Genomic DNA, 27,402 nt, shown 5'->3' with positions numbered 1-27,402 from the left:
CGACGTTCCGTCATGAGTACTATTACCGACGTTCCGACGTTATATCATGAGTACTATTACCGAAGTTCCGTCATGAGTACCATTGCCGACGTTCCGTCATGAGTACCATTACCGAAGTTCCGTCATGAGTACCATTACCGACGTTCCGTCATGAGTACCATTACCGAAGTTCCGTCATGAGTACCATTACCGAAGTTCCGTCATGAGTACCATTACCGAAGTTCCGTCATGAGTACCATTACCGACGTTCCGACGCTCCCATAAAAAAAGTGAGCCATTACATCATAATTACCAAGAAACCAAAGCGACACCATTTTAGATAAAAAGTGATTTAATCTGTTTAGTTGGTTTTTTTGTGACACAAACAGTCGAAGGCTCAGAATCAAAATGTACATCAGATATAAAACCACCAATCAGCTGTCAGACACAGAACTGGGCTACAGAGTTCATCCACTTCCTGCTGACCGGCTGGTCCCGCCTCCACGTCTGTGATGCATTCAAATCACCTGGGACAAAACAGGACTTTATGTCATTGTGTAAATAATATTTACATCCAGCAGAAGCGTTTTCATTGGTCCGCTGGATGTGACCTCACAGACTCAAACACAGCGACAGACAACCAGAGCTTTCACCCATCAACATGGCCTTCATCATCATCATCATCAAATACTAAATACATGTTTGTGATTATTGACAGAGAAACAACATCAACTCTGATCCACAGACTTCCTAATGTCTCAGGTTTCATCTGCTGGTCTGAGTCCAGATTCAGGACTTCTGGAGGAAGAACCTGAATCTGGACTCATCTAAAACGTCCCAGGCGTCTTGAATGCATCACGTTCAGTTCAGTCTGAGCAGCTGGAATGTCGACGTGAGAATATTAAGACACAGATCAACCAAACAGCACCGTGTGGTTTCTTCTTCCTCCAACATCTCGGAGTAGAGAGGAATTAATACCTGATGTCTGTCTTGAAGGCACTCCACGTTACACTGAAAACATTCCCACAGTAAAACCCCACCAGAGCCTGAACCAGTCCACCTTCTTCCATCTCTCGTTGAGTCCTTTAAACCAGGAACCTGAGCCCGGCGGGTTCGTTTGCATCTAAAAGGCCGTTTTTGGTTTCAGCTGTAGTGGATCACAAACTAATAAATAAAACCGTTGAGAGACGAGCTCACAGATCTAACACAACACCACGGAAACAAAAGTTCAGGAATGATTAAAATATTGCTACAATATTTGATTTGAATAAAACGTGATTGCATACATGGAAATAAAGAAATGAAAAGAGGAAAAGAACAAAAGAGCATCGGAGGTCAAAAGACCAGCAAACCACAAAGACGTGTTTGATGCTCGTCACCAGCAGTACAAAACACCAACAACACAAAGACACGTGTGTAACACAGCAACAGGAAACCTGCTCTCTGCCCACAGGCATGATGGGACATTTTTAACACGTCAGAGTCGTGACTGCAGGAATAAGGCACAGGATCATCTGATCAAACCAGGTCTGGTCTGGAGGGGACTTCAGAAGAGGATCAGGTCCACAGGGAAACAGATTACAGAAAGAATTCTGAGGTCATAAAGTCGGGATTAGAATAATTTTAGTCCACGTTCCAGAGAAATAAATTTAGAAGGCTGACTTTAATCCTTGAATCCAGGATTAAAGTCGAAAGGCAAGAGTGGCTGAAAGGTAACAACTTCAGAACAAGAAGGACACGAATACACAAACGCAACAACAGTCCGAATCCTGACGAGCTCAGAATGACGGATTCTGATACCGACTTTACTTCCCGACTTCTGATTAACTCCAGAATTCTGACTTCCTCCAAATGGTTCTTAAAATGACCCTAATCCTCTCAAAGAACCTAAAAATGAGTTTAAAAAAATAAGTTAACATCACACCAGACTTCCCAGTGGCTCCTGCAGACTGGTAGGAATGATCGGAGTGTAGTGGACCCCATCCAGGGAAGTCTGAGGCTCAGATGGAGGACTTGGAGAAGGAGACCCGCAGGTGGTGGTTCTCTCCCAGGTCGTGGTTGTGGAACTCGATGAGGGACTCGATGGCCTCCTCCACTGAGCCCATCTGGATCAGAGCCATCTTGTGGTCCTTCCTGAAGGAGAAACCAAGAGGAGCGTTTCAGACCACACAGGAAGTCCACAAAGTCACATGATCAAATACAGTGAAGGGTTTGGGTCTGAATCAGTGTCTCAGGACCGGAGTACGAGTCCAATACAAAGGCCAGGACCAGAAAGGTGAGGGTAACAGGGTCAGGATAAAGGCTTCAGGACTAGGACTTGGGGTAACGGGGTCAGGATAAAGGCTTCAGGACTAGGACTTGGGGTAACGGGGTCAGGATAAAGGCTTCAGGACTAGGACTTGGGGTAACAGGGTCAGGATAAAGGCTTCAGGACTAGGACTTGGGGTAACAGGGTCAGGATAAAGGCTTCAGGACTAGGACTTGGGGTAACGGGGTCAGGATAAAGGCTTCAGGACTAGGACTTGGGGTAACAGGGTCAGGATAAAGGCTTCAGGACTAGGACTTGGGGTAACAGGGTCAGGATAAAGGCTTCAGGACTAGGACTTGGGGTAACAGGGTCAGGATAAAGGCTTCAGGACTAGGACTTGGGGTAACAGGGTCAGGATAAAGGCTTCAGGACTAGGACTTGGGGTAACAGGGTCAGGATAAAGGCCTCAGGACTAGGACTTGGGGTAACAGGGTCAGGATAAAGGCTTCAGGACTAGGACTTGGGGTAACGGGGTCAGGATAAAGGCTTCAGGACTAGGACTTGGGGTAACAGGGTCAGGATAAAGGCTTCAGGACTAGGACTTGGGGTAACAGGGTCAGGATAAAGGCTTCAGGACTAGGACTTGGGGTAACAGGGTCAGGATAAAGGCTTCAGGACTAGGACTTGGGGTAACAGGGTCAGGATAAAGGCTTCAGGACTAGGACTTGGGGTAACAGGGTCAGGATAAAGGCCTCAGGACTAGGACTTGGGGTAACAGGGTCAGGATAAAGGCTTCAGGACTAGGACTTGGGGTAACAGGGTCAGGATAAAGGCTTCAGGACTAGGACTTGGGGTAACAGGGTCAGGATAAAGGCTTCAGGACTAGGACTTGGGGTAACAGGGTCAGGATAAAGGCTTCAGGACTAGGACTTGGGGTAACGGGGTCAGGATAAAGGCCTCAGGACTAGGACTTGGGGTAACAGGGTCAGGATAAAGGCCTCAGGACTAGGACTTGGGGTAACAGGGTCAGGATAAAGGCTTCAGGACTAGGACTTGGGGTAACAGGGTCAGGATAAAGGCTTCAGGACTAGGACTTGGGGTAACAGGGTCAGGATAAAGGCTTCAGGACTAGGACTTGGGGTAACAGGGTCAGGATAAAGGCCTCAGGACTAGGACTTGGGGTAACAGGGTCAGGATAAAGGCCTCAGGGCGGGACAACCACAGGAGTTTCTGAACAAGAAAAGGAATTTGAAGGATGAGGGTTCAGGACTAGTACAGGGGCTTTGGGGTAAAGGAGGACAGGGCTCGAGTGAAGACGGCAGACAGTCGAGGGACTCACTGGAAGAACTTGAAGGCCTTCACCATGGCTCCTGAGGTGGAAAACAGCATCTTGAGGTCGTCCTCAACCACAGACGGGCTGCAGACACAGAGTCACACGAGCATTAAAGGAAGGCTGCAGTAGTCTCAGTCGTGGTGGAGGACTGGTGGAGGACTGGTGGAGGACTGGTGGAGGACTTACGGGATGTTGGACAGGTGCAAGGTGGCCGAAGGTGGGAAGATGTTGGAGTAGTTTTTGGAGCCGGGCTTCTTGAAGCGGTGCAGGGGGGAGTTGCTGTAGTCTTTGGTCAAGCCTTGGTCTTCGTGGCCTTCGCGGGGAAGCTGCACGCTGGTGTGTTTGGACGGCGTGATGCGCAGAGACTTCCCGTGGAGCTGCTGTCCGCTCAGGTGGCTCATGGCTGCAAACCAGGAAAGAATCTGATTACTTCTTCCTCTAAGACATTGCTGCTGTCTCTAGCCTCTCCCTTTACTTGAAAATAAAACATACGTGACATTATTCAAACATTTATTGAATGACTTGAATAAAGTTAGACTTGATCTCCTTCACTGAACAGAAGCTTGAATCACATGATGTAACTTCATCCTCACCGAGCTGAGCCTGAGTGCAGTCAGACATCTGCACCAGAGCGTTCTCCTTCTTGTTGAACAGGATCTTGACTCTCATCACGTCGCCATAAACACCTGAACAAAGAAAAAGGTTCAATTCTTCTCAAACAGGAAGTCGTACGAGCAGAACAACGTTTGTTAAACGTCTTTATTCAAACATAAAACCTGTCGTCACAAAGAACCAACGTGAGACTTTAGTTCAGGAGCAGAGCAGCAGCTATGAATCATGGGAGTGATGACGACTCAGCAGACTGAAGGAAACTCCAACAGCTTCTGTCACATGTAGTCCCCATGACGACAGGAAGACATCCCATAAACGGTTCCTCGGTAACGGGAGAGTTCAGTGTTCGACTTGAGGACTTTCACACTGACTCACAACGTTTCATTATTACTGCTCACTGATTATCATTTATAACCTTTTTATTATTATTATGACTGATTATTAAACAACATTCACCAAAGTCAAGCTTCCTAGAATAATAATTATTATTATAATAATATATATATATATTATTTTTGTTAACATTTTCATCTGTAACAGCCCTGAACACTTTCATTAATTAAATATTGTGAATAAACTCAAAACACAGAATGTGACAAAATAAAACTCTAAAAACAGGAAGTTGAAATCAAAACAGACAAGTGACTGAATTTCAAAATAAGAAGCGAGTGACAACGTACCGAAGAGAACAAAGAGGCAGAGGGGCGTGACTCTCTAGAGAGGTAAAGGTGGGAGGGTCCATTTCCATGGCAACAGATTAAACAGGGGGAGAGAGAGAGGTGAGGGGGGGTCAATCAGACGTTAATTACCTTGAGAGAGGAGGTCACATGTGTGTGTGTGTGTGAGATCATATCATCTATTCACTGTTCTAACATAATAAACACTGCTGACCCACAATGCACTGCACACAGGACCAGGAGGTCTAGTGGTCTCAGGACGGAGACAGACTCACCTCAGGGTTCAGGTTGCTGACCAGCAGGACAGAGACTCCAGATGAGAGGTGGTGGTGGAACCCCAGTCTGGAGGCCCCGGGGAGGGCCAGCGAGGCCAGGGCCCCGGGCAGAGCGGGGACCAGGCCTGGGTAGTGGGAGGACACTGGGAGGGGTGAGACGGGTGAGACACTAATGAGACCACAGCTCGGTCATCTTGAGAATTACAGCACGCTCTTATTTTGAAATGAACATGAGCAGAGATGTGATTGGCTGTTAGGAGTTTACTGCATTTTAAAGGGAGGCAGAAAATGGAATATCATATTATGAAGTATGTTTCCATGAGTTCATTTAGTCAGCTGACACTACGAACGACACACTGGCCCTTTAAGGAAACACCTGAAACATGTAAAGAGGTTCAAACTTAGAGCAGATAAACTTAATGATGTCATGATTATGAACACACCATTATAAATAATTAATAATCAATCATTTCATTATTCATTCATTTCAAAATTAAAATAATTACTGATATAATCCTCCTATTCTCCACTCAAGTGACATGTTTTCTAACAGCAGATTCATTTTGATCTATGAAACAATGTTTCTCTTTCATCATGATGAAGATGAACAGACTCACTGGCCGGCTGCAGAGTGAAGGCTGGAGGGAAGCCGTGAGTCGCTGCTCCGTACGGACCAGCGGAGATGATGCCTGGAGCTGAGAGCAGACCACAGCTTCAACATGTGTGTGTGTGTGTGTGTGTGTGTGTGTGTGTCTGTGTGTGTGTGTGTGTCTCTGTGTCTCTGTGTGTGTGTGTGTGTGTGTGTGTGTCTCTCTCTGTGTGTGTCTGTGTGTGTGTGTGTGTGTGTGTGTCTGTGTGTGTGTGTGTGTGTCTCTGTGTGTGTGTGTGTCTCTGTGTGTGTGTGTGTGTGTGTGTGTCTCTCTCTGTGTGTGTGTGTGTGTGTGTGTGTCTGTGTCTCTGTGTGTGTGTGTCTCTGTGTGTGTGTGTGTCTCTGTGTGTGTGTGTGTGTGTGTGTGTGTGTGTCTCACTGAAGGCGGTGGCCATGGCTGGGTGCTCCATGGTGGGCTGGCTGTCTCCGGTGGGCAGGTCCGGTCTGGTGAAGTCGCGGCTCTTCTCGTTGTTGTACTTGACGTTGAGGCTGGTGAGTTTGGAGAAGCTGATCCTCAGAGTGCAGCAGCCGTTGTAGATGTTCTGACCCTCCAGAGACTGAAGCACAGAAGAGCAGCTCAGTGAACCGTGAAGCACTCATCGGAGGATTGTGATGGAGGATTGTGCGGTCCTGCCGGCTGCGGGACCGGCAGGCCGTGACGCTCACCAGTTTAGCGGACTGGGCGGAGACTCCGTCGGCGTACTGCAGCAGAGCCTGGAACTGACTGTTCTTAGTGAAGACGATGATCCTCAGAACCGTGCCGAACTTTGAGAAGATCTGAGGACCGGACAGGAAACTGATCGGTTGAATCTAAGTTATTTGTGTCTCCTGCTTGTGTTGTGGTTTTATTTACCTGGCAGAGCGCGTCCAAGGTAACGGGGTAGACCAGGTTCTCCACCACGACCCTCAGCACGGTGCTCGGAGCCCCCATAGTCGGGTCCACGTGAGACGTGGTGAGGGCCCGAAGAGCTGCCTGGGCCCTCTGAGAGAGGACACATGTCAACACGTGCTAAGGATGGATGGGTGCTGTACAGGTGCTAACAGATGCTAAGGATGGATGGGTGCTGTACAGGTGCTAACAGATGCTAACGATGGATGGGTGCTGTACAGGTGCTAACAGATGCTAAGGATGGCTGGGTGCTGTACAGGTGCTAACAGATGCTAACGATGGATGGGTGCTGTACAGGTGCTAACAGATGCTAACGATGGATGGGTGCTGTACAGGTGCTAACAGATGCTAACGATGGATGGGCACTGTACAGGTGCTAACAGATGCTAACGATGGATGGGTGCTGTACAGGTGCTAACAGATGCTAACGATGGCTGGGTGCTGTAGAGGTGCTAACAGATGCTAACGATGGATGGGTGCTGTACAGGTGCTAACAGATGCTAACGATGGCTGGGTGCTGTACAGGTGCTAACAGATGCTAACGATGGATGGGTGCTGTAGAGGTGCTAACAGATGCTAACGATGGATGGGTGCTGTACAGGTGCTAACAGATGCTAACGATGGCTGGGTGCTGTACAGGTGCTAACAGATGCTAACGATGGATGGGTGCTGTAGAGGTGCTAACAGATGCTAACAGTATAGAGTGAGGCGTACCTCCTGGTTGGGGGAGTTGTCGGTCTTGAGCTCCTTGTGGTTGGAGAACTGAACGTAGACCAGATGGTTCCTGATGATGGGCATCACTGTGGAGTAATAACCCACCATGTTCTGAGCTGCTTCCTCTGAGTTCATCTCCAAGAAGGCCTGAAGGGGGACACAGGACGGTTTAGCACAGACAGTTCAGGGCCGGTACGCTCGGTACGGGACCGGTGAGTAGACCACCAACTGTGAAAGTCCTGCACCTGGTTTTTGGCTTTGAGCATCAGCAGGTTGGTGATGTCTCCGAACGGCAGGCCGAGGCTGATCACCTCGGCCTCGGCGATGTCGTTGGGGAGCTTGCGGATGTGGATGACCCTGGATGGAACCCCGGGACCTCTTATGTCACCTTTGAACTTCTTACTGTCGTTTCCATTGGCTACAGAGGACAGGAAGCAGTGATCATCTCAACAATCATAGAAGAAGAAGAAGGTCAAGAGAACTACGTCGTAGCGGCAATAAGATCTCAATGAAGAAACATTCCTGATGTTACAGCATAGAAGCCACCGATCTGTTCAGTGCTGGTCTGACCTGTGGTGCTCATGATATACGGGCCGTTGGAGACGCCGGGGAAAACCTCTTCAGATCCTCTCTGAAACACAACATCTCCTCCGTCAGTTATGTGATTCAGACTTTAATCAGAAGACGTGCGATCAAACAGAACAGTGTGAACATGTGTCATATGAAGAACGAACAGGAAGTCCTGCTGCCAGCAGAGGGCAGCAGAGAGCAGCATGTCCTTTAAACCGGCACCATGAGGTGGGGGGGGCACTTCCTGTGGAGCTCAATGAAAACCAGATGTGGAGAGAGTCTTATACTACAGACAGAGTTCTTCTTCTACTGTTTCTCACTGCAGCGTTTAAAAAGGTGCAAAATAAACACAAACAAATAAGAATTTCACAATAAAAGCCTCCTGTCACTCTCATTGTGATGAGGTGAGAATGAATGATTTCAGTGTTTTTATTAAACATGAAATGCTTTAGTTGAGTCATAGAAATGATCCAGCAGACCCTAGAGAAGAAGGTTTGGGTCCTGATCTCCCGTGATACTAAATAAAGGTCTTTCTGTGATTCTGGTTCTGGACTAGAAGCTGATTGGACCACGTGATGACCGGACGGACCAATCGTCAGCCGGTGTCTTTGTGTTCCTGAACTAAAGCAGCTCAGATCTTCTTACAGCTCCTCTCATGAATAAAAGAGCAGAAACCTGAGACCTGGTCTCCTCTGGACCTGGACCTGCTGTCTGACAGCTGCTGAGCGGGTCTGTCTCACAGAGGACCGTCTGCTGCTCTCTAGTTTAAAGGACCAAGCACAGACCCCATCCCCCTTTAGTCCAGCTGGAGACCTTCATCACCTTCACTAGATGAACACAGCTCATCTCAGTCTTCACACCTCTGAGGAGAACATCTGCTCCAGATGTTCCTGAGGACCTCTGAACTGTTGCTTTAACAGGATCCAGTCTGTGTTCGGTTTCAGGAGACGGGACACCTGAGATCCTCAAAGACAGCCTCTTCCTCCCTCTCTCCTCACCCCCCCCTCCTCCCTTGACTTCCTGTTCTTCATCTGGTTCTGGCTCAGATTCAGGTTTTGCTCACATTCCTGTGACTGGTCCACATACCAACCAGAGGAATGTGAGCAAAGGCTTCTGGGAGCTCAGATGTTTAGCATCATCTGATCATCAGACCAACAAAGACTGAAGTGTTCCAACGTCTTCATCAGTGAAGGTGTAACGGTGTGTTCAGTCGCGGGGGCGTGGCTTATCGCCCTGGAGGCCGTTATTAACATGAACCATTTATTTCTCCGTCAACATGAAAGAAATAAACTATTTGTGTTTAGAACTTCCAGATATCCTGTAAACGTTCATCAGAGTTCACTACAGCTGTACGAACACTCAATAAACTGCTGTGATGTCATCACAATGAACACACACCGTCTACTGATGTGAGGCATCGTAGAGCGCTGAACACATGACGTCAGTGATGAAGGAGCATCTCAACGCTGAGTGGCTATCGCGCCGCAGCGTCACAACATGTTTTCTCGTGAGTTGGTTATTAATTGTTGTTATAAAGTTATAACCATCATTAGAGGTTCCTCTCAACACACATAAGACCACTAGCTCCGACCGCAGCGCCTTTAACGGCCAACAACACATCCTGCTGAAGACTGACAGCAGCTGTTCCGGCGATGCGTGAAAAATGAATATCATACGACCGGATGAACAGCTGATCAATGTAACAAGACACGCCTCCAACAGCTGATCAATGTAAACAAGACACGCCTCCAACAGCTGATCAATGTAAACAAGACACGCCTCCAACAGCTGATCAATGTAAACAAGACACGCCTCCAACAGCTGATGAATAATCAAACGTGTCAGATTGATTTTCTGTCCATTAACTAATTGATTAATGAAGCTCTGATGTCTGAGGGTCCTTGAACACAACAAAAACTATACAACGGCAATGGACTCATGTTAGAGAGCTGAGGAGGAAGAAGAGGAGGTTCCTACCTTAGTACCAGCTGTTAGATCTTGGTGGACACTGCTGTGAAGAGAAGACAGCGTGTTAGAAGAAGCAGAGAAAAACTCAAAACAAGCCAACAAAGTTAAAATGAGGTTGAAGCCTGAGGAGACGGAGCGAAGGGCAGAGAAAACCCAGAGACTGAAGCGATGCGTTCACTGACACCACGACAAATCTGTGAGGAGATAAAAGTCTCCGTTATGTTGAGTGTTGGTGGAGCTGCTACAATGTTAGCTTAGCATAGCACCGATCGATCCGAGCTTCATTCAGAAAACAAACATTTAAAAGTTATTTATTTGTCTTGAGGAGAAAACTAACAAAACATGAATTCAGGCTTTTTACTAAACATCATGTAGATATTTCAGCATCTTTGTGTCTGTTCATTGTGATCACAGCAGAATGTGTTCATTTAGTGTTCAGCTGCAGTAAACAGACAGTGAACGTTTACTTTACAGGATATCTGGACTTCTACAACAAGTACAGCTCATTTCAGAAGAAGACCAGCTCCTCAGGGCACCACGAGCCTCAACAAAGCTCAGAGCAGGAAGTGGAACGCGGCCTGCAGAGGATCAGCTGCTGAACAGAACTACAGATCAATGCGACCAGAACCCATGAAGACAAACGCTTCGATAGCAACAGGAACCAGAAAGACAAACAGGTCGTCTGGTGTTTCCTCCTTTGGTGGAGTTAGTTTGAGTCTCTAAATACAAACAATAACTCCACATTTAAACCATTTAAAGCTACATTCACCTCACAAAGAACGAATTCAAGCTCAACTGCACCGTCTAACATGTTAGTTCACCAGTTACTCTAAATGACAGACCGTCAATATAAAGTTGTCTTCTTAATGTTTAAAAGCACAAACCTCATAGAACAGAAGTGTTACACTTTAAAACACACACACACACACACACACACACAAATATAAACTACAGTTATATAACTGGACTTGCTTTAAGGCAAAACCGTGTTTCAGTCCTCTGGTCTGAATTACACCGTTTCTACTAAACATGAGTTATTCCCGTTCGTTCGTTAAGAAACAAACAGACTCTGTAAAACATGGAGCTACTTCTGTTTTAATCACATTTATGAGAGAGAAACATAATTAGTGGGCGTGAGAACATCGTGAAGCTTTGCTGGAAGTTATGCACGTTGCTGAGTGATTATTCCAGAAATGTATGTATTAATTTAGATCTTAGTGTGTTGAATAAGTACGCGTGTTTTAGGGTCAACGAGGCCTCACTGAAATACCAGTAAACAGAGTTAAGGGTGGAAGTTGTGCACAGCTAGCACCACAGCTAGCACCTCAGCTAACACCACAGCTAACACCACAGCTAGCACCACAGCTAGCACCTCAGCTAACACCACAGCTAACACCACAGATAGCGCGACTAGCTTTCCTTGCTAACACCACAAACACAACTTTATCGACAGTTAAAAGAGCAACATGAACACCGGCAGTCCTCCGGTCTCACGTTAATCTGACGACGTGTTCACGGAGATGTTCCCGGTTATGAGTAAAGGAACAGACCAAAGACAGACTGAGTGTGAGTGAACACGTAGAAGAAGACTCACCCGTCCATTGCACAACACGGAACTACGGAGCAACAGGTTCCATCCAGCACCGCTCCAACAGACAAAATGGCGTCCACTAAAAGGGAGCGACCTGATTGGCCAGTTAGCAAAAATTGTAGGCGTTTCGAGACCGGAGCCGGGTGCTGATTGGCTAAGTGAAAAGACAAATATACCGTATTTGTTTTACACATTACATATTAGTTTTACAGATGAATTTAAAGGCCTGATGACGTTTCATCGATCAACGTTTATCTATGATAACGATTTGCTACTCAGTAAAAAAACATACACACACGCTTTGCATTCTGGGTAAGTGGGCGTTGTCCGGAAAAAACGTGACGCGTTTACATTCCGATGTCCCGGATGTAAAGACCCGGGACGACAGCGCGAGACACCTGGATATAAACAACACAAGTCACAAATAAATACCAATAAATATGAGAAATAATCACGTGTTTTGGTATTTATTGAGAGAAGGAAACAAGATGGCATCTCCCTTTACAAATAATAAACACAAATAAATACATTATAAATAATATTCATCCCACCGACCAAGATGTCTCAGAGGTTTATGATTAATAAATATCTGTTTTATTATTGTCAGTAAATAAAACTATTAATTATGTATTTATAATCAAATCATTTAATTAAGCTGGAAGGGATAGAATGTGATAAAAACAAAACACGTTTGTTTTCTGTTGAGTCTTATTGGAAAAAGATTATTTATTTCACAAAATATGATATTTATCATGTGTTCATAATAAAGGCCACACGTATTACAATAGAGATATATTTTAATATAAATGGATCAATTATCATCATGTCTTAATTGATATGATTCAGAGTGCTCCTAATAATAATATTTTAATATTTATTCATATTTATCAAGTTGTTTCCTGAATCAGGAGGATTTAAGAAAGACTCGTATAAATGAATGTATCTGTTGTTTCCTTCATTTTAGAGTCTAAACAAACTGGAACAAACTCATAACGCTGATTATTTAATAAATACATGACACGTTGTTATAGTCATAAAATATAAAAGAGGTAAATAATAAAACAACATGAACACAGAGAAGACTTGTTAAAACGTCATTATTTGAGTTCAGCTTTAGCTTGGGTTCTGTTTAGTCTCTATAAGACCAGGACCAGGACCAGGACCAGGACCAGGACCAGGACCAGGACAGACAGAGAGAGAGAGAGACAGGCAGACAGTCTGTCTGCCTGGACTCGGTGTCAAGTTACACGCTGATGAATAATTCCTCCACTTTCAGGAGATTACCTTTGTGTGAAGATGACCCACACATGAATAATCCAACACACACACACACACACATCTTGATAACTTATACGAGTGTTTCCTGTCCCGTGTGAGGGTCTCAGCTCACAGGATGATCTAAATGATCTACTTTCTGCTTTCTATGTAAATAAAGTTTCTCTAGACTTATCGTCCATAATCTAAAATAAATCACGTTGTGATGTCATGCTGCTGACGTCAAAAACATATTTTAATATTATGTCAAAAAAAGAATTCTGAATTCCTCATAAACAGTTAATATATTTAGTTTGTTCTTTACTTTGCAGATGTCTACTGTGTAGAATGAAATGTCTTGTGTGATTGTTAAAGGACCTTCAGTCTTAAACTCTTTAATGTGTTCTAACTCCTCCTTTATTTCTGTCTGCTTTATTTATTAAATATTTCTCTCCAATTTGTTTGTTGATGACTTTGAAGATAATTTCTTTTTTACAGTATTTTAACTGTGTGCCTTTTTGCTATTATCATTATACTTTGTCATATATAATAATGTACTATTATAATAATTCATTAATTAACATATCGGCTCAACAAATAATATAACTTTGATTCACAAATTCTATATGTAAATATATATTTATAAATAAATACACATTGATTCATATATAAATAGATAATACAAAATGTATATTATATATAAAATAAATAGATATATAATATATGAACTGCGGTATGGTCCTTTAACAATTCGATCCTCCGTCTGACCATTGGGGGCGCTGTGGAGCTTCAGTCTGTTTAACTGAGGCTGACGACACAAGAAGGACGTGAAGAAGAAGAGACGGATCGACACGCCATTGGTCAGAACGGCTCCTTGGAGCTCTTCCTATTGGTTGGTTGAGTTGCCCCGCCAGAAGCGCAGAAACAGCGCCACAGTTCAACAGCGAACCGCTGGTTGTTGTCTGCGGTCAGATTTATACAAAAAGATTGAGAAGAAGTCAAGTTAAGTCAAAGTTTGGGACTTTATTTAACGTTATCGTCCGTGTGGCGCGAGCTTCGTCCCCGTATGTGAAGCTAACGAAGCTAACAGAGGGAGCCGATACGGTGCGAGCAGGAAGCTAACGAGGCTAGCAGCTGTTAGCCGTTCAGTGACCGTTAATAATTCCTCTCTGTCGGCCACAGATGAGCTGCCCGGTGGACCTCCAGGCTCTACCGTCCGCAGTATTCGAGGCGGTTCTTACTCCAGAGAACGTGAGAGGAAGGTGAGTTCATGTCAGCGCGCATGCGTCAGGTAACAACAACACCTGGTGAACGTGATGAGCTCAGAAGAAGAACAAGTAGTACTACCACAGTGTAGAAGTACTCTGTCACAAGTATCTTAAAGGTCCTGTATTTTAAGTAAAAGTATTCACTCATAATTCTAATTATTGGTGAATTCATGTGTTCATCACTTTAATGACTTTATATGATTCATAATCAAACATCATTTATTAGTTTATTATTATGAATTCTTTCAGTGACTAAAGTTTGATTTGTGATATAAATATGTCATTATAATAGATATTGTTTATTTTGGTTGAATAAACTAGTCTGTGCTGACTTTATGTTTGATTTAAACTAACATCTGAAGATCAAAGGACCTGAGAGAACTTCAGATGAAACTTTATTGATCTTCAGAGGAGACGACAACAACGGATCCTTCTGGAGAAGTTAAAAAGAAACGAATAAGTACAAATACAAGTTATACAAGAGTACGTAAAGTCAGACTAACAACACAGTACAAATACACACTCTGTGCAGACACACTCTGTGCAGACACGCACTCTGTGCAGACACACACTGTGCAGACACACACTGTGCAGACACACACTCTGTGCAGACACACACTGTGCAGACACGCACTCTGTGCAGACACATACTGTGCAGACACACACTGTGCAGACACGCACTCTGTGCAGACACACTCTGTGCAGACACGCACTCTGTGCAGACACGCACTCTGTGCAGACACACACTGTGCAGACACGCACTCTGTGCAGACACACTCTGTGCAGACACACGCACTCTGTGCAGACACGCACTCTGTGCAGACACACGCACACTGTGCAGACACACACACACTGTGCCCATGACTGTATGACAGATGAAACATTTTGGGGTTCAGTGAGTTGTTTTTAGGAGAGTGTGATGATTGTTAGTGTGTAACATTATGAATGAGTCAATAAATATATAATCATGATAAAGTTCCTCTAACTCAGTGGTTCAAACCGCCCCAACAACGTGGTAACAACATGGTAACAACATGGTAACAACGTGGTAACAACATGGTAACAACGTGGTAACAACATGTCCGTGTTGAACTTTTATTGAAATAACATCTTGTGACTCCTCCATCTGTGCTTCTTCAAATACTAGAATAAAGAAACAATCACTGTCAAGTAAAGCAGATCGCTCCATCAGACAAAAACAAATACAACGTGCAGTCACTTTAACAATGAAATAAAGTTCTATCTGTGCAAAAAATAACTCATATTTGTCTAAAAATCGCTTATTGTGGCTTCAATTAACCTGTTTTACACTGAATATCTTTTCAAGATAACAACAATAAAGTGCAACCTGTACTTTGTGCTTTTGTAATATGTGAAGTTCTCAATAAAGTTCTTGAAATAACAACATTCTGCATTTCCCCTGCGCCCCACTAGAGGGGGAACCGCTGCTCTAACAGAACGTTCTCTCTTCTCTTCTTCAGAACCTTCATGAACTCTCTCAGTTTCCCCAAATCCAGATCAGCTCTGTGGGACGGAGACCCAGCAGGAGAGAAGCTCCGCCTCCAGCTCTGTGCTCACAGGTACACACACACACACACACACTGTTTAAGACCACGCCCACCTGTCACTCAAAGAGGCCACGCCGCCAATTGTGTGTGTGTGTGTGTGTGTGTGTGTGTGTGTGTGTGTAGGAAGCCTCGGTTGGTGCTGCTGGAGAAAGCTCTGCGTCTGGCTCAACGACACGCCCGTCACAGCAACAAGCCCCGCCTCCTGTGCTTCCTGCTGGGGTCGGTGTGTGTCGATGCAGGTGAGAGTTCACCAGAGACCAGAGACCTGGTTCCACATCTGATCCATCAGAGATAATAAACTTTACAGTTAAAACCTAATTCTGATGACTGTGGTCCAGATGAGGGGGGGGTCACCGTGACCCTGGACCGGTTCGATCCAGGTCGGGACCAGACCGGGTCCTCCATCAGGGTCCCCTCTGCTCTGCTGCCCGGAGACGTCCTGGTTCCGTGTTGGTTCTCCACGCAGAACGAGACCGTCGTCCAATCAGAGGCGGAGCTTCACCGCTGCTTCAAGGTCAGAGGTCACAACCTGCCTGTCTGTCTGTCTGTAGAGGAACAGCTTCAGTGGTGTGTGAGTGGATTTGGTAGTGCGGCTCGAGCACGTTCACCACGTTGTTGGATGCTTTGTCGTCCTCGTCTGAGGCAGACTGTGGTGGCGTCTCTTCATGTGTCGTGTCTTTCTCTTTAAACGACGCCTACACTCTTGTGTAACTCTTGTTACTTGAGAGGAACCGCAGCAGTTCAACTTTATTACACACTATGATGAGTACACTAAACAAATAACACAAACATACCAGTGATCCGTTACACCACCACAGACTGACAGCTGGATATTTAGAGGGTTCCTGTGATTCTGCCGACACATGATGATGATGATGATGATGATGATGATGAAGGATTAGAAGATAATAACAGGAAACGTTCAGAGCTTCTTCGCTCTGTGTCGTTGACCACAGTACAGACGTGTTCATTTAATATCTCATGAAACCTGTTAAAGGTACATTTACCAACTTCAGATCATAGTCTGTCTGTCTGTCTCAGGTGCTGCAGCAGTGTGTGAGCAGCAGACAGACTCTGGATCTGTCTCAGCTGATGAGGGTCCGAGGTCTCATCGTCTGCTCTCAGCAGACTGACGCCGCGTCGTTCGTCCTCAGCTGGTCGGCCGTCTGTCCGTCTGTCAGCGTGGACGTCCAGCCGGTCAGAGACGTTCCCGTCATCCCCACCGCTCTGCTGAGGAGCCTGACCAGCATCAACCCGCCGGCGCCGCACGCCGCCAACCGACAGAGAGGGTGAGGAAGGGTTCCTCTGGGGGAGTCTGGGTTCCTCTGGGGGAGTCGGGGTTCCTCTGGGGGAGTCTGGGTTCCTCTGGGGGAGTCGGGGTTCCTCTGGGGGAGTGGGGGTTCCTCTGGGGGAGTGGGGGTTCCTCTGGGGGAGTGGGGGTTCCTCTGGGGGAGTCTGGGTTCCTCTGGGGGAGTCGGGGTTCCTCTGGGGGAGTCTGGGTTCCTCTGGGGGAGTCGGGGCTCCTCTGGGGGAGTCGGGGTTCCTCTGGGGGAGTCTGGGTTCCTCTGGGGGAGTGGGGGCTCCTCTGGGGGAGTGGGGGTTCCTCTGATGGACGTCCTCACTGTGTGTCTGCAGGTTTCTGACGATGGATCAGACCAGGAAGCTGCTCCTGCTGCTGGAGTCGGACCCTAAAGCCTCCAGCCTGCCGCTGGTCGGACTGTGAGTCTCGTTGTTCACCTGAGATGTTCGTTCAGTTCTATTTCATCTTTACTAAACACTGATGAACTCTACTTCCTGTCATGTGACAGCTGGCTGAGTGGAGTCAGACACGTGTCCAACCCTCAGGTGTGGGCCTGGTGTGTGAGGTTCCTGTATAGCTCCGCCCTGCAGGACCGGTGAGTCTACCTGTCCGGCCCGCTAGGTGTGTGCTGAGGAGTCCCTGAGTGTTCCTCTTGTGTTTCAGAGTTCTGTCAGAGAGCCGCTGTTTCCTCCTCGTCCTGTTCGCCTCCACCCACAGAGCTCCTCAGTTCTTCCAGTGTCGAGGACCTGGACCAGGACCGGAACCTGGACCGGTACCGGCGCCACAGCTAGACTACCAGCTGCTGACCGCCTCCCAGTGTGTCACACTGTACCAGGTAACAGCACACCTGTCCCCACAGAGGCTGTAATGATGTAATTGATGAAGGGGATGAATGTGGACCCGTGTGGACCTTCAGCAGGTGGTCTCGGTGGAGGGTCGGACTCTGCGGTGTGAGCTGGTTTCAGAGGATCACAGCAGACAGACGGAGGTCTTCAGAGAGGCCCGGACCTCCTTCAACAGGTACCAGAGTCTCAGGAGTAGAGCAGGTCGTTCTTTAAGGGGGACGGTCTGATCCTGAACCGGTTTGTTCTGTCCTCAGAGCTGCCCCCCCCACCGCCCGTCTGTCTGTCAGCGACCAGGACTCTGGGGTCGAGGACGAAGACTTGTCTCCACGTCCGTCTCCGAGCCCGCACCCCCCCGCTCAGCAGGTGAGTGGTTGACCTGTGACATCACGGCGATGCGGCGGCGGTCCGTGTGTTTGATGCCTTCTGTGCTGCAGTTCAACGGACAACGCGTCAAGTCAACGACAGCAACAGAGTCATAACGACAGTCACATGTATTCATGACAACAAAGCAACGCATCAGTCCAGCAGACCTGCAGCGGATCCACAGTCCACCACACGAGAGCACGAGCCGCTCAAACGCCGTCACTGCCGGAGTTAAACACAGACGACGGACCAATCGACCGCCGGCCGGCTGCGGGCGCACCGCTGCTGTGGAGCTCTGTTTCCCTGCGAGCGTGTTCGTTGATCTGTAGATCCACTCGGGTTTCTCCAAAAGTTTTCAAAAGCGCCGTCGTGTCGTGTCGTGCTACGGCGTCCTCGGGTTAGCGTAGCGTAGCTCCAAACACCAAGACGCTCAGTTCACATGAAACACATTCACAGACAGCCAGGAACACGTTCACACCAATCAATAATCTACATCCAGCAAAACCCTAAACATGTTATCATTTCTTCCATTTCTTTCAATTTGAACTCCAACTAACTTCTGCAGCTTCCGTCAATTTCACATTAGTCACACGCCGGCCCACTGACCAATCACAGCGCAGCTTAATGCAGACGTACTTAGCAGCTACCTCGGTAGCATCTGCACGTCAAAGAATACGCCCAACACGTCAAACTAAAGATCTGATTGGTTGAACACTATGACAATCAACAACATCGTCCCCATTCACTTAACCTGCACATGGATTCACTGGTGAGTCTGCAGGCCTGGGGCCTCTCTTCTACCTAGAGACACAGAGGTGAACTCTGATTGGATAAAAGCTCTACTTAAAACAAGCTGCACTGAAGCAGAGCAGCTGAGGAGCACAGTAGCTGTGCAATGAGAACATAAGATAATGGGAACAATATTTATATAAATTATAATACATGTAGTGTATTTAAGAAAAATTATTAAATTATAAAATAGCTCTAACTTGAATGGCCCTGACGGCCGTGATGTCACCACAGACAGCCAATAGCAGCAGGACGTTGAGTTCAGGTGTTTTGTGTTTTCAGGCTCGGAGAGTTCAGCCGTCTGTTCCTGAACTTTCTCTGCTGATTGACAGCAGCTTCACGTCCAATCAGAACGCTCGGCAGGGCCCTGGCTCCGCCCACAGAGACCCTCCTGCTGCTCCTCCCACCAGAAACACCACCACCTCCTCCTCTGCTCCCAGACCTGCTGTTCCTCCTCACCTCCACAGCACCCCAAACTCCAACCTGCAGGAGCCCTGCTCCTGCTGCTCCACCCACACCTACGACTGCACCTCCATCTTCTCCTCCTCAGGACTTCACCCTCTTCCTCCATCCTCTCACCACCTCCATGCTCCTCCTCCCTCCAGTCTTCACCCTGCTCCTCTTCCTCCATCCTCCCACCACACTCCTCCTCCCTCCAGTCTTCACCCTGCTCCTCCAACTACTCCTTCTGTTCCTCCTTCCTCCATTCTTGCTACTCCTCTGTCCTCCCGTCACCGTACTCCATCTCCCTCCTGCACCCACCCTCCTCACAGCTCTCCTCCCTCCCACCTCCTCCCCCCTCCTCCCGCCCCATGCTGTGATCAGGTGGGGGGGGTTGTCCTGTCTGACACCTACCAGCTCCTCCTCCATCAGGACCGACAGCTTCGCCTCCTGCAGGCGCAGGTGAGACCTGTTCTTCAGGTGAGGGTGAGGTTGTCATGGTAACAGTGTTGAGTGAACGATGAACAACTGTCTTCAGGTGCAGATGCTGCTGGAGGCTCAGGGGACACTTCAGTCCTCACAGACTCCCAGGACCACCGCCAGCATCGCTGTAGGGACAGGTGAGACTGACGGGACGGGTGAGACTGACGGGACGGGAGAGACTGACGGGACGGGAGAGACTGACGGGACGGGAGAGACTGACGGGACGGGTGAGACTGACGGGACGGGAGAGACTGACGGGACGGGAGAGACTGACGGGACGGGTGAGACTGACGGGACGGGAGAGACTGACGACGGGAGAGACTGACGGGACGGGTGAGACTGACGGGACGGGAGAGACTGACGGGACGGGTGAGACTGACGGGACGGGAGAGACTGACGGGACGGGAGAGACTGACGGGACGGGTGAGACTGACGGGACGGGAGAGACTGACGGGACGGGAGAGACTGACGGGACGGGTGAGACTGACGGGACGGGAGAGACTGACGACGGGAGAGCAGCTGGACACAGGTGTCAGTTCAGCATCACACGTCTCACTCTGGTTTTCAGGAGCCAGTCTGTTCTGGGGGAATCCCGTCCAGTCGCCCCTCCCTCATCAGAAGGTACAGGCTCCTCCCACCGCCTCCCCCACACCTCCCTCCTCCTCACACACCGACCTGTCCGTCATCGGGTCTGCGGGCGGAGATGAGGACAGCGAGGCTGCCTGCTCCCCCTCCGATCAGCACAGGTGAGACGGACGGAGACAGACAGGTGTGTGAGACAGCATGTCTTTGTCCATAGAGACCTGGACTCTGACTCGTGGTGTGTTCAGGTGCAGCGTCAGCGGTCTGGAGAGTCCAGTTCTGGGAGAGAGTGTCAGCATGTACCGACCAGACGGAGAGCAGCTGAGCTTCTATCGCACCCTGAAGGTAACGACGACGTCACACGATGCTAACGGGTCACACGACGCTAACGGGTCACACGACGCTAACGGGTCACACGACGCTAACGGGTCACATGATGCTAACGGGTCACACACGACGCTAACGGGTCACACGACGCTAACGGGTCACACACGACGCTAACGGGTCACATGATGCTAACGGGTCACACACGACGCTAACGGGTCACACGACGCTAACGGGTCACACACGACGCTAACGGGTCACACACGACGCTAACGGGTCACACGACGCTAACGGGTCACACACGACGCTAACGGGTCACACACGACGCTAACGGGTCACACACGACGCTAACGGGTCACACACGACGCTAACGGGTCACACACGACGCTAACGGGTCACACGACGCTAACGGGTCACACGACGCTAACGGGTCACACGACGCTAACGGGTCACACACGACGCTAACGGGTCACACACGACGCTAACGGGTCACACACGACGCTAACGGGTCACACGACGCTAACGGGTCACACGACGCTAACGGGTCACACGACGCTAACGGGTCACACACGACGCTAACGGGTCACACACGACGCTAACGGGTCACACGACGCTAACGGGTCACACGACGCTAACGGGTCACACACGACGCTAACGGGTCACACGATGCTAACGGGTCACACGACGCTAACGGGTCACACGATGCTAACGGGTCACACGACGCTAACGGGTCACACGACGCTAACGGGTCACACACGACGCTAACGGGTCACACGATGCTAACGGGTCACACGACGCTAACGGGTCACACGATGCTAACGGGTCACACACGACGCTAACGGGTCACACACGACGCTAACGGGTCACACGATGCTAACGGGTCACACGACGCTAACGGGTCACACGATGCTAACGGGTCACACGACGCTAACGGGTCACACGACGCTAACGGGTCACACGACGCTAACGGGTCACACGACGCTAACGGGTCACACGACGCTAACGGGTCACACGACGCTAACGGGTCACATGACGCTAACGGGTCACACACGACGCTAACGGGTCACATGACGCTAACTCTAGATATTTGAAGGTGACCCTCCGTGTGTCCTCAGGATCAGCTCACCAGTCGTCTCCAGGAGCCGGACAGTAAACAGGAAGTGGAAAACGAGTCCAGCAGGAGGAGGCTGTCTGTGTCCTCCCAGTCCAGGAGGAAGCAGAGCTCTGGAGGAGACCCGGTGCTCAGAGCCACCATGAGGCAGCTGCAGCAGCTCGGAGTCGACGTGGACCGAGAAGATCTGACGGAGTCTGAGCGCAGAATCCACCAAACCGTGGAGAGCAACAGGTACGGAGCTCAGCTGAGCGGTTACACGTCTTCAAAATATGTTAAAATCAGGTTCACTGATGCAGCTCGTACAGGTTCAGATGAACTAACGCGGATCAGAACAGAACAGTCCTCGATGCTCTGAATGAGTCTTTACTACGTTCCTGTTTGATCAACTAGAACAAGAACCGTGACAACAGACCGTAGTGGATCAGGTTTAACGTGTGTGTGTGTGTGTGTGTGTGTGTGTGTGTGTGTGTGTGTGTGTGTGTGTGTGTGTGTGTGTGTGTGTGTGTGTGTGTGTGTGTGTGTGTGTGTGTGTGTGTGTGTGTGTGTGTGTGTGTGTGTGTGTGTGTGTGTGTGTGTGTGTTCCAGCATCCTGGCGAGCATCAACCCGGCGGCGGTTCTGTCCCGCCTCAGCGTGTCCGAGCCGACGGACAGCGGTCTGTTCCCTGAAGGCAGCGTGGACCTGAGTCTGGAGGCCAACGCCATCGCCCTGCGTTACCTCAGCGACTCGCAGCTCAGCAGGCTCTCTGTGGGAGGCCACGCCCCCCGCCCAGGGCCCGCCTCCAACCACTCCCTGCTGTCTCCTAGCAACATGTCTCTGGCAACCAGGAAGTACATGAGGAGGTACGGCTTGATCGAGGAGGAGGAGGAGGAAGAGGAGGAGGAAGAGGAGGTCGATGTTCGGCAGCCGCTGACCGAAGCCATGAACGTGAAGCTCCTCCCGCAGAGTCAGCTGATCCGGGACCTGCAGCCCAAAATGCAGCTGTTAGCTGTCGGCGCCGGACCGAACGCCGCCGACAAGGAGAACCGCTCCAGCAGGCGGCCATCTTTAATGAGGGCAAGCAGCCATCAGACCGAAGGATCGGTGGGAAACATCCTGGACCTGAGTCGCCTCAGACAGCTGCCCAAACTCTTCTGACGGAGTCTGGCCAACGAGGAAACTCTCTGCTGGTCTCTGCTGGTCTGTGTCCTGGTTGTCATGGTCTCTCTGGTTCTGAGGGACTGATGAGTCTGGTTCGTCTTTATGATCAGACTGGTTTCACTGGAAATCTGAGACATTTATCAGAAGTTTGTGTTTTTGTGTCACTTCCTGTTTTAATGTGAATTTGTAGATTTTTTAAATATTTATTTCACAAATAAAATTCTACTACTTTTTTTTTTTGTAATTTTGTATTTTTGGACAGTAGCTCAGGTTACAGAGTATACATTCACACCAGCATATATGGCGTCCACAATTTTTCTAATTTGGGTAACTGTACAATTTGGGAGAGTGTACACAAATAAAACATCAGCGTTGGTCGGAGATAGAGGTCAAAGAGGTCAAAGAGGTCAAAGAGGTCAAAGAGGCTCAGCTAAAGCAACGTTACAAGGTCATACATACTTTATTCCACTAAATCTGTTCGTAAGGGTTTTATGTATCTCGCCCACTTGTCCCAGAGTTGAATAAACACATTTCTCTGAAGGCGAAGGGAAAAGGTGATTCTTTCCATAACATAGACGTCGTTTACGACATCTATCCTCTCCTGTGTGTCTGTGTCTGTGTGTGTGTGTGTGTGTGTGTGTGTGTGTGTGTGTGTGTGTGTGTGTGTGTGTGTGTGTGTGTGTGTGTGTGTGTGTGTGTGTGTGGGGTGGGGGGGGGGGTGGGGGGGCTCAGGAAGCAACCAGCGCCTCGTGAGCGCTTCTTTACAAGCTGTTATTAAAATGCCAAACAGGTATTCATCTGGACGCCCTGTTTGGAAATCAAATCTTCCCAAGAATAATGTAGTAAATTGTCGGGGTCAGTGTCAATTAAGCTTCTTAATGTGTTATGAAACTCTGTCCAGAAAGGTTTTATCACTGGACTCTCCCAACATACATGCCAGTGATCTGCTTCCTGAGCCCCACAGCGTCTCAGCATGGAGCCTCTCCTGCAGCAAAGCCTTCTGCTTCGGTGTGATGAAGAAACTGAGAACACACTTCCACGCAAATCCCCGCCACACATGAGAACTGGTGCATTTCCATTGAAATGTACACACTTCTAACCAGTCATTTGATATTGAGAGGTTACCTTCTCTTTCCCATCTTTCCTTCACATCCTGCAGGGTGGGATGTTTTGTCTTTGTAGGATCGAGATTATTCCCTTTTTTGAATCATTTTGGTACCAAGAAATAATCTCAGTATTGGGTCATCAAGGTCTGTTGTATTTCTAATGTTATGTTCAAAATGGTTGCGTATCTGAAGGTATCTGTAAAAATCTGATTTTTCAAGATGATATTTTTTCCTCAGGTGTTCAAAGTCCTTTAGTTTCCCTTTTCTGTCGGAGCAGAATGTTCTACCTTCTGAGATCCAGGACTTAAATCTATGATCCATTTCATTTGGTTTGAACCCCGGATCATCGGCACACCGTTGAAGTATTTGTAGTTTATGATCTAGTTTATATTCTCCTCTTATCGCTTTCCAGATTTTTAGATGGAATTTGATCCATGGGTTTTGTAAATTGTCTATAAGTTTTCCCAAGTTTTTGTGGGCCAATACTGCTTGAATTGGGGGATCATTCATAATAGAGCAGACCTGGGCCTCTTACGGCCCGCGTGAGGCCAATCATAAATTACAAAATAAATTTAAAAAATATCTATGTCGAGCGTGCAATACAACTGTGCTGCTTTTATTTTGAAAAGTGTTATTTATGGCCGTATGTCCGTGCGTAACCTGTGAGTGAAGGTGCAGCGACAAGTGCTGCCCGGTTACCCCCGAGATGTCCGCTCACGCTAAATAAAGAAAAGTTGATGACGAATGTTTTCAACAAGACATGGACTGCCAAGTATTTCTTTACAGAAATTAAAGGTAAAGCCGTGTGCTTAATTTGTGGTACACAGGTTGCTGTGTTTAAAGATTATAATTTGAATCTTCACTACACGACGAAGCACGAGGATAAATACCGGAGTCTGTCTGATGAAGAGCAGCAAGGGAGGCTGAGGCGTTCATGGTACAACTGCAAACCCAACAAGGACTTTTTACCAAACTTCACACCCCCAGAGATAAAATAATATTACAAATAAATTAATATTAATATTAATAAAAAAATAAATTGCAGTGATTCAATGATTGTTTTTGTTTTCTTATTTCATTTTCACATAGCCTAATATAAATATTTAAGGATTACGAGTTTAAATAAATCCATCAAAAGCAATCTGCTTTTGTATAAAGTCAAGTTAGGTTAAATGAAATTATTATTATTTATCTTACGGTATATCAAAAATAATATTGAGCAAAATGTAATTGAAGTATTGTGGATGTGGCCCTCCAGCAGTGCTGGGTTGCTCATGCGGCCCCCGGTAAACATTAACTGCCCCCCCTGATATAGAGAGTTCACACAGTACGTCGGGTTACACATGTTGTTTAAGGTTTGACAGCATAGAATCCCTGAAACTGGGTAGAGACGTTCCTCCGTCCTCTTTTGGGAGTTGTAGAGTTTTAAATTTAATCCTTGGTTTTTTTCCTGCCAGATAAATCTTGAAATAATTTTATCCAATTCAGAGAATTGTTTTGGGGGAATTTCTACAGGAAGTGCTTGAAATAAGAACAGACATCGTGGAAGAATATTCATCTTTACAGACTCGATTCTATGGCTGAGTCCGAGGAAAGAAATCGAGTTCCATCGATGTTTATATATATATATATATATCATCTTTAATCTTTGTTAAGAGGGGGGTGTAATTTATCTCTGCTATGTGTAATTTATCTCTGCTATGTGTAGTTTATCTCTGCTGTGTGTAGTTTATCTCTGCTATGTGTAATTTATCTCTGCTGTGTGTAGTTTATCTCTGCTATGTGTAATTTATCTCTGCTATGTGTAATTTATCTCTGCTATGTGTAATTTATCTCTGCTATGTGTAATTTATCTCTGCTATGTGTAGTTTATCTCTGCTGTGTGTAGTTTATCTCTGCTATGTGTAATTTATCTCTGCTATGTGTAGTTTATCTCTGCTGTGTGTAGTTTATCTCTGCTGTGTGTAATTTATCTCTGCTATGTGTAATTTATCTCTGCTATGTGTAGTTTATCTCTGCTATGTGTAGTTTATCTCTGCTATGTGTAATTTATCTCTGCTATGTGTAGTTTATCTCTGCTGTGTGTAGTTTATCTCTGCTGTGTGTAGTTTATCTCTGCTGTGTGTAGTTTATCTCTGCTATGTGTAGTTTATCTCTGCTATGTGTAGTTTATCTCTGCTATGTGTAGTTTATCTCTGCTGTGTGTAGTTTATCTCTGCTATGTGTAGTTTATCTCTGCTATGTGTAATTTATCTCTGCTATGTGTAGTTTATCTCTGCTATGTGTAATTTATCTCTGCTATGTGTAATTTATCTCTGCTGTGTGTAGTTTATCTCTGCTGTGTGTAGTTTATCTCTGCTGTGTGTAGTTTATCTCTGCTGTGTGTAGTTTATCTCTGCTATGTGTAGTTTATCTCTGCTATGTGTAGTTTATCTCTGCTATGTGTAGTTTATCTCTGCTATGTGTAATTTATCTCTGCTATGTGTAGTTTATCTCTGCTATGTGTAATTTATCTCTGCTATGTGTAGTTTATCTCTGCTATGTGTAGTTTATCTCTGCTATGTGTAGTTTATCTCTGCTATGTGTAGTTTATCTCTGCTGTGTGTAGTTTATCTCTGCTGTGTGTAGTTTATCTCTGCTATGTGTAGTTTATCTCTGCTATGTGTAGTTTATCTCTGCTGTGTGTAGTTTATCTCTGCTATGTGTAATTTATCTCTGCTATGTGTAGTTTATCTCTGCTGTGTGTAGTTTATCTCTGCTGTGTGTAGTTTATCTCTGCTATGTGTAGTTTATCTCTGCTGTGTGTAGTTTATCTCTGCTATGTGTAGTTTATCTCTGCTGTGTGTAGTTTATCTCTGCTATGTGTAGTTTATCTCTGCTGTGTGTAGTTTATCTCTGCTATGTGTAGTTTATCTCTGCTGTGTGTAGTTTATCTCTGCTGTGTGTAATTTATCTCTGCTATGTGTAGTTTATCTCTGCTATGTGTAATTTATCTCTGCTATGTGTAGTTTATCTCTGCTGTGTGTAGTTTATCTCTGCTATGTGTAGTTTATCTCTGCTATGTGTAGTTTATCTCTGCTATGTGTAGTTTATCTCTGCTATGTGTAGTTTATCTCTGCTATGTGTAGTTTATCTCTGCTATGTGTAGTTTATCTCTGCTATGTGTAGTTTATCTCTGCTATGTGTAGTTTATCTCTGCTATGTGTAGTTTATCTCTGCTATGTGTAGTTTATCTCTGCTATGTGTAGTTTATCTCTGCTATGTGTAGTTTATCTCTGCTATGTGTAGTTTATCTCTGCTATGTTGAGATGTTTGTCGGTAG

The 27,402-nt window shown here is 46.9% G+C and overlaps 2 protein-coding genes across 4 annotated transcripts; one reads left to right on the top strand and one right to left on the bottom strand.

Annotated features, from left to right (window-relative positions):
* Nucleotides 1–313: 313 nt before the first annotated feature.
* ptbp1b (polypyrimidine tract binding protein 1b) lies at nt 314–11,550 on the bottom strand. The gene is made up of 15 exons (XM_079157555.1): nt 11,509–11,550; nt 9,924–9,957; nt 7,947–8,007; nt 7,622–7,794; nt 7,377–7,523; nt 6,627–6,755; nt 6,440–6,550; nt 6,153–6,330; nt 5,742–5,819; nt 5,125–5,267; nt 4,853–4,886; nt 4,154–4,246; nt 3,747–3,963; nt 3,567–3,644; nt 314–2,112 (listed from the first exon to the last, which is right to left on the bottom strand). Exons 1-15 carry the CDS (start codon nt 11,514–11,516, stop codon nt 1,980–1,982), a joined length of 1,617 nt encoding a protein of 538 aa, XP_079013681.1. The 5' UTR covers nt 11,517–11,550; the 3' UTR covers nt 314–1,979.
* A 2,130-nt stretch (nt 11,551–13,680) lies between these two features.
* Nucleotides 13,681–23,437, top strand: stil (STIL centriolar assembly protein). Of its 3 annotated transcripts, XM_079157553.1 has the most exons (17): nt 13,738–13,761; nt 13,942–14,021; nt 15,509–15,607; nt 15,719–15,834; nt 15,934–16,109; nt 16,637–16,884; nt 17,231–17,314; nt 17,404–17,490; nt 17,559–17,730; nt 17,812–17,915; nt 17,995–18,103; nt 19,175–19,795; nt 19,872–19,953; nt 20,385–20,562; nt 20,647–20,743; nt 21,838–22,067; nt 22,422–23,437. In XM_079157553.1, exons 2-17 carry the CDS (start codon nt 13,942–13,944, stop codon nt 22,969–22,971), a joined length of 3,033 nt encoding a protein of 1,010 aa, XP_079013679.1. In that variant the 5' UTR covers nt 13,738–13,761; the 3' UTR covers nt 22,972–23,437. The 3 variants fall into 3 exon arrangements, with proteins under 3 accessions (XP_079013680.1, XP_079013678.1, XP_079013679.1); XM_079157554.1 differs by having other exon boundaries at nt 13,681–14,021; nt 17,815–17,915; XM_079157552.1 differs by having other exon boundaries at nt 13,681–14,021.
* Nucleotides 23,438–27,402: the final 3,965 nt, after the last annotated feature.

The sequence above is a fragment of the Pholis gunnellus genome (genome assembly GCF_910591455.1).
Source record: "Pholis gunnellus genome assembly, chromosome: 4".
NCBI classification, from domain to species: domain Eukaryota; kingdom Metazoa; phylum Chordata; class Actinopteri; order Perciformes; family Pholidae; genus Pholis; species Pholis gunnellus.
This window is presented reverse-complemented; position numbering and strand designations above follow the sequence as displayed.

Excerpts from the sequence above, each read along its gene's own strand:
- ptbp1b (XM_079157555.1), bottom strand. Across the intron at positions 8,008-9,923 it reads ATCTAACAGCTGGTACTAAG|AGAGGATCTGAAGAGGTTTT; the intron begins GTAGGAACCTCC and ends GTTGTGTTTCAG. Across the intron at positions 7,795-7,946 it reads GTATATCATGAGCACCACAG|CCAATGGAAACGACAGTAAG; the intron begins GTCAGACCAGCA and ends TGTCCTCTGTAG.
- stil (XM_079157552.1), top strand. The coding sequence starts at position 13,942 with ATGAGCTGCCCGGTGGACCTCCAGGCTCTACCGTCCGCAGTATTCGAG. Across the intron at positions 17,491-17,558 it reads AGCTCCGCCCTGCAGGACCG|AGTTCTGTCAGAGAGCCGCT; the intron begins GTGAGTCTACCT and ends CTTGTGTTTCAG. Across the intron at positions 19,954-20,384 it reads CAGCATCGCTGTAGGGACAG|GAGCCAGTCTGTTCTGGGGG; the intron begins GTGAGACTGACG and ends TCTGGTTTTCAG.